Raw genomic sequence first — 7824 nt, 5'->3', positions numbered from 1 at the left:
GAGCTGGCTCTGATACCATGTCAGGCCAGGCAGTAACTCCATTAAGCAAAAATTGATTCGTATTTTCTATTCCATCAGATAGGTCTATTATATACATGAGGGAGAGACTGTTCAGTTCATCTCCCGATGACTGTTCATATTTCTCATTTATTTATTTACATATATTTACCCAATCACAAGGATTAGGTGTCAACAAGTTTCTTCTACCTCTGCCTATGGGATTCTTTCCACCTCTAGCAGATTCACCTTGTGATTTCTATTCCTTTTGTGCATGTCACAAGGTTTCTATATTTAAATTAGAAACATGCTCTTTTTTTCCAAAAACCTTTTCTCTTTCTACAATTTTATTCACTAGTTTATCAAAAGTGATGTTCTTTAACTGTCCAATAGCTTGGAGAGATTCAAAGTAGTGGGAATATGCAAGGTGCAAGGCTTTGATGAAGGCATTTAATTGTAAGTATACTTTTAAACTCGTGGCTTCTATATCATGGAAGATAGCCTTAATTTCATAATCAAATATCATTGGATCATTTTCCTTCATCTCCAAATTAAATAACTTTAATAATAACTGGATAATCTCTAATTCTAAATGTGAATCATAGAGTTCCTTTAATATTTGCAATGCTTCAAATGATTTCTTACAGGAATGAATATATCTTCCTACCCCTTCTGACACTGATGTTGTAATCATAGCATAGGCTTTTTTTTCTTGACTTCCTAGATGGGACGTTGTTTTTCATCTTCACAAGCTTCTCGTGCAATTTCTTTATCTTCTCTATCTTTCTTCCCTTGGAAAACATCTTACCACAAATCATAAAAAATTAATGCACTCTTTAACTTTCTTATCCATTCTGGGTAATTTTCTTTCCCAGAAAGAACAACTCCAATCAGAGAAATTATGGATGTCATTTCTTTAATGAGATAAAAAAAAAATCCATAAAATTTGTTTGAGTTCAATCTCTAATGAACAAACTGTGTAAATAAAAGTACATCTAATGTACAATGTGGAGGTTGTATATGCAGGTTGCATAAAAAAATGTGATGTCGTCAAAACCTATTCAGGACATAAAAACAATGTATTTACTGCAACAGGTGGGTAGTTATAGAGGGGTTTGTCTGTGATGTGATTTTGCAATATATTAGAACAACAATGAAATCCCACCTCTTCCTGTTGTCAAATAAACTGAGCCTTACAAACATAATTCGATAGACCAGAAAGAGAAGGGCACATGAATATACATGATTTTTCGAGAACCACAAAATGTTGGCCAAAATAACCCCACTGAAATCCAGTGAATATAGAAACTTATTCACAACTGGATTTCCTTCAGCTAAGCATCCAACCGATCTATTGCATGGAAATATGAGAGGAAACAATAATGCCTTATGGGAAAAATCGCATATGTTTCATACCGAGAAATGATGACAAATTTGTAGAGGAAGCCCTCGCATTACTCTGCTTGCGAATGCTGTTATGAATGCTTCAACGCACCATAAAATCTTCTACGTCTTCTCTCCTTCTCCAACCACACACACCTCTCAGTCAATGTATTCATGTTCTATCATTTCCTCTAAGCCATACCACTGTATAGGCCCAATAAACTCCATAAAACAAATCATAGTTTTATTGAGTGAAATCACCAAACATTTATACAAATAGAGAATTGTTATTAGATCACAACCATTAGGTGGTTATGCTAACTATAAAACATAAATTGCCAAAATTATTAATTCTAATCTAATAATATTACAATATCTCATAGGATTAGTTAACAGTCGCTATGCATCATTAGCTAAATCCACTGATATAGGACCCTTCACAATGGAACCTAGCAGCTTTGCGTGGGGTATACAGGGGATATGCTGCTCTATTCGATTGAGTGGACCTTTTTGCTGTAATTGAAACTTTATTTTTTGAAATTATTTTGGTGTAATCTGAGTGTCCATGAGGGGCCAAATGCATATCAAGAGGAAACTACTCTAAAGATTTAGCCATAATGCTCTTCATCATCCAAAACAAATGGATTGTCTTCTTGTATTGAGATGATCTACCACAAGTGTGGCCTAGGTCCGAGATCACAATTTTCCACTCGTCCATATCAAGTTCAAAATCCTCCTCGGTCTATCGAATCTCAGCCTCCCAATCTGCAATAAGTTGCTTGATCGGGTTGGAGCTACTAGCATGATATGCTTGAGCCGCTTCCTGAATTATACAAGAGGTTGGCTTGTGTCCTTGACCCGCCCCCATCGAAGGACTACATTGACTAGTCTTAGAAGGGGAGGCCTTTTTCTGCTTCCCATGACCAAAACCGCCACGACCATTCTTACCTTTACTAGTGGCCCAAACCATGATTTTACTGTTTCCTGATAGAGACTTCCCTATTTCTAACTTTGGAGGTCGACCTAAATAGTTTCACAACTTTGATGAACGATGTTGCCAACGGTTGCTCCAACATTGCAAACCTGTTAAAGAAATTTCAAACGAAACCAACCAAGCAAGGAACCAGCTCCAAATCTTATTGTCAACTGGCTACTAACATAGTTTAATGGTTCCAATTTTACCATTTTTCTACCTTTGCCCACTGATGGGCCTAAACTAAATAACAACACCATCCACATTCAAGACCCCTGAATTATCCAGACGCATCTCATAATTTGTTGATTCCACCAACAAAACATTACACAAAGAAAAGAAGAGGAATTTGGGCCAACAACTACCCTGAGCCTGCAACCCACAAAACCCCTTCCATCGAGACTCCATACAAAGAACCCAGGTTGCAGAAACCAAATCCTCTTGCCCAAAAGCAAGCCTATGATGATAGGAATTAAGCCAAGATCGTATGTGAGACTAGGACTGTCCCACAACCAGACAAGAGTGCCAAACCTGACATACCCTATCCAGTAGGTCTGAACTGACCCTAAAATGGTCCAACAAGGCTCTCCTAACCTCGACTCTATAACAACACAGGTCATGGCGGAGGCTACATACAACCAAGGCTCGAATTTGAGCTTGCCCAAAGCCTAAATACCTTGGAACCAAACAAAATTTACCACAGACCCAAACCCTTTCCAGTTCATTTTTACCCGAGCAGGGAATACCACCACATACAAAACCTTCTACCAACCAAACATTGCAGGAGCCCATGTGGGACAACCAAATCCCATACACTACTAACACCAGGACATACAAAACTAAAGACTCAACCCAAACCAGAAACCATTCAAGGCCATGCTCTAGGCAATTCCAATTCCAGTCCCACCAAACCACATACCCATGTAGCTCATAGTTCGAAGGGAAAATATACTGATCCATACATGCAGAGGAATCTAAATTAAGGGTGGAAACATACCAGTGATTACTACCAAGACCTGGACTAGACAACGACCACAAGCTGCCTAGAACAACGAGATCAGACCAAATCCACAAAAGCCTATGGTTGTAGACAAACTTACCCAACAAGTTGGAGGGAAACCTCGGCTTAACGTTTGTCATAATAATGCTACCACCCTCAAGGATGGTCATTAAACTACGCATGCACACCACCACCTCTCCAAGTGCAGCATACATGAGAAGGGTGGCTAAAAATTTTGATAGATACACAATAAACAATGGGCCATGATAAGCCTAATGGGGACAACTCACACCCTGATCAAGGGTCTTTTAGATTTACTTAAAAAATGTTATAAAGTTAAATTAAAATAAAATATTTATAAAATATATTTGATTGTGAAATGAGCTATGGCTTTTAGGTATGTAGTATTGATAGCCATGGTATTGACCAATGATATTGTAACAAAGTTTGTTTACAAACTAGCCTATATCCATCTTAACTCATGATCTATCAAGTGTCAAGAGGGATCAAAGTTCTTGAGGTGAAAACCTCTTTTTTGAGTTCAAAACATGAGGAGAGGTTTGTACCTTGAGAGATTTGATCCCTCTCGACGCTTGATAGATCTTGAGTTAAGATGGATCTAGACTCGTTTCATTCGTGCGTGACCAAAGAAAATCTATCGAACATATGATTAATTTTATGAATATTATGTAGATACATCTAATATTAATATAATCATTTTAAATATGTTAAATATGCATGTGTGTCCAAGGAAAATCTATCAAACATATCATTAATTTTATCAATAATATGTAAATATATCTAATATTACTATAATCATTTTAAATATGCTAAATACGTTTGAGATTTATCTAGTCATTTTAATTTTAAATTTGCATAGTTACCTTAGTTTGTTGAGATTATAAATATTGTTAATAACTTTAATGATGAAATAAACATTTTGAATGCAAAGTGGCTATGTAATTGTGTTAAATAATAGAAAATGTGAATAATAAGAATGTACTAAAATACAAATAGTTTTCATTGTAATCAATCTCAAACTATTTTCTTCTACTATTCTTATTGTGCCCCTTGTTAATTTTGTCATCTTTTCACATCGATTATATGAAAAGGACAGTTAAAATCGTAAACCATTTAAATCTTTCGCTCGAGGTGTTGTAATAGACATCATAACTTGTCTCTATTTCTCTCTAATAAGTTGAATTACTATAACACAATACATGATATGCTATGCTAACGAAATACATATATGACATGATATGCTAACGAAATACATTTGACATGAACTACATACACAGGTACACATTTGACATGAACTACATACACAGTACGTATTTCTCTGTGGAATCATATATTGACATTTACCCAATTATGTGCATTGATCAACCACTTTGCATTAGTAATGCTCAGAACAAACCGAATCAACTGTCCACAATAAACCAAAACGACTAGGGCAAACCCAATTCAACCATCGAAAACAAACCAAAAGAACCCGTACAAATCCAATTTTTATCTCTTAAAATACACGCTTATCTTCCAAAGCATCCATACATTTCCTTCTATAAATGACACTTCCATCTTTACAAAAATTTCATTTAAAGTAACCCATTTATAAGGAAACAGCGTGTATCAATATGCCGTCACCATGATGCATATCGAGCTCCTCTGTCTACGATCGTAGTCACAGGTGCCACGTTCTACTATCAAAGAAGACTATTCCCTTCCATCTATATGGATACGTGCCATAACAGATGTCACACAACATAACTACCAACCTGGAATTCCAAGCCTCAAGTTTGCAGAAAAGCTTCTGTTATATTCTTGCACTTCAGAAATAGAAGCGCCCCATTGCACGAAAAGGGCATAAAAATCAAAGTAAATTAAAAAGCAAACTTAAATTCTAAAACATATTCACGCAATAGCCCTGAATAACCCGAATAAAATCCACTGATTTCCAAAGATTTGATCACTTAAAAAGTCAAATCCACTGATTTCCAAAGATGTGATCAGTTAAAAAGTCAATGACAACATGAATCCATGCCACACTTAATTTAATTTATTTAGAGTTATCATCTGTATTCGAATCACCATAATAAAAAATCCATAAATATAATAATTAGAATAAAATTTATCGATTTATATTGATTTACAAAAATAATAAGATAGCTATTATTAATTAAAATTTAATTTTATTTAGAGTTATCATATGTATTCTGATCACTACAATAAAAATCCATAAATATAGTAATCAGAATAAAATGATATTATTAATTAAAATCTAATTTTATTTAGAGTTATCATATGTATTTTGATCACCACAGTAAAAATATATCAATAAAAATCCATAATCAATAAAAATCTATAATTATAGTAATTGGAATAAAATGCTATTATTAATTAAAATGTAATTTTATTTAGAGTTATCGTATGTATTCCGATCATTACAATAAAAATCCATAATCTATAGATATAAATATAGTAATCAGAATAAAATTTATTGATTTATTGATTTATATTGATTTGCAAAAATAATAAGATAGCAATTATTAATTAAAATGTAAATTTGTTTAGAGTTATTATATGTATTCTGATCACCACAATTAAAATCTATAAATATAATAATCAGAATAAAATTTATTGATTTATATTGATTTGCAAAAATGATAAGATAGCTATTATTAATTAAAATGTAATTTTATTTAGAATTATCATATGTATTCTGATCACAACAATAAAAATCTAGAAATATAATAATAAAATTTATTGATTTATATTGATTTACAAAAATGATAAAATAACTATTATTAGTTAAAATGTCACTTACAACATGTTTTTAGATACTTGAATCCAAACAATACTTAACCAATTCAAACAATACTTAACCTATAAAATATCAGTTACAATATGTCTGAATCCAAACAATACTTAACCTATAAAATATCAGTTACAATATATCTAAATCCAAACAATACTTAACTTATACAAAATTATCACCTATATTATAAAATTTAAACCTACACAACGGAAAAAAAATCCAAACAATACTTAATCTAACAGAATATACAAAATTATCCCATTCAAACAATACTTAACCTATAAAATGTCAGTTACAGTATGTCTGAATCGAAATAATACTTAACCTATACAAAATTATTATCACCTATATTATAAGAAATTATCACCTATACTATAAGAAATTATCACCTATACTATAAGACTTAAACCTACACAACGAAAAGAATCCAAACAATACTTAATCTAGTGGAATATACAGAGTTGTCCCATGTATTAAAAGACTTGAACCTCCCATGTATTAGAAGACTTGAACCTACACAGCCGAGAAAACTAATTAACCACACAGCTCCAAAAGAGAATATCTCTTCGAGAATTATCATATGTTTTCAGAAATTTTAACACATGCATCTGAGAAAACAAATTGTTAACCCACTCAGCTGAAAAACAAACTCATGATTAACTCAGCTGAGAAAGTGAAACTAATTGTTTACCGAGCTAAAATTTTTGAAACAATAAAACCACTACGCGTGGTTCACAAACATGGCTCCTGAAATTACCTCTAACACCGTAGAGCTCATTTCTGTCATCAGATATAATCAGTACATATACATATGGTTTTTATTGAGCATCAAAATATATATATATATATATATATACCGCTTTGCCACAACAAAGCCTATAGATATTAACATACAGGTAAATGAGGGGAGAATGTGTGGTATTTCAGCAAAGCTGAGATGAGTTTGATATAATTTCAGCCATCACCAGAAGGGAGAGCTCTCTTGTACATGTCAAGACCAGCGTCCTTGAATGTTATCAAATCATCCTTTTCCTGTTGCAATTTCCAAGCCTTTTGTAGTTCCTCTGCCACTCTGCGAGGGTTTTCGTGGACTTTTCTATACCCAGTTGACGTTGAAGTTGCTGGACCTGCATCTTCCCTTCCCTTTTCTTTCTCTTCGTCTGTGCTGCTGCTTCTTACCTTGCTGAGTCGACGAACAGTGTGCGTGTGTCCTGATAAGTGTAAGGGAACAATAATAAAATTGATACTCGGCATGGTGCCCAGCACAACTCGCGCCACCAAATTTGCCGTTCGCTGATTCATCTTGCCTTTGCTTGCGTTTCACTGGTTCAGATTCGCTGTGGTTTCCTTCTGTTTCAACGCCTTTTAATGGCCGATCAGAGAAATGATTACGTGGCCTAAGCGTTCACGCTTCCTGACACGTGTAACGAAAAATGTGGCCGTTTTGTGGGAATCTGGGTTCTGTGTAGCCATGGATAGGAGTGCTGACAAATCACTGGTATATCCACTATTATTGCGGGATGGGAGATAAACACATATTTTGCCGATGTGGTGCTGACGAATCCACTATAATTGTGGGATGGGAGATAAACTCATATTTTGTCCACTATCACTGCGGGATAAAATCATAGACAAGTAAATCGATTTTTTCTTTGG

General features: G+C 34.1%; 1 protein-coding gene across 1 annotated transcript; it reads right to left on the bottom strand.

Moving 5' to 3' along the window:
- Window positions 1-6727: 6727 nt before the first annotated feature.
- On the bottom strand, window positions 6728-7500 carry LOC149220318 (uncharacterized). The gene has a single exon (XM_089382791.1). The coding sequence runs from the start codon at window positions 7468-7470 to the stop codon at window positions 7123-7125; it is 348 nt and encodes a 115-aa protein (XP_089238917.1). The 5' UTR covers window positions 7471-7500; the 3' UTR covers window positions 6728-7122.
- Between the last annotated feature and the right edge of the window lie 324 nt (window positions 7501-7824).

Source organism: Pinus tabuliformis, chromosome Q (assembly GCF_031772625.1).
Source record: "Pinus tabuliformis cultivar Carrire ecotype Pingquan chromosome Q, CPIR1, whole genome shotgun sequence".
Taxonomy (NCBI): Eukaryota; Viridiplantae; Streptophyta; class Pinopsida; order Pinales; family Pinaceae; genus Pinus; species Pinus tabuliformis.
Note: the sequence above shows the minus strand (reverse complement) of the source record. Positions and strands in the feature narration are given on the sequence as shown.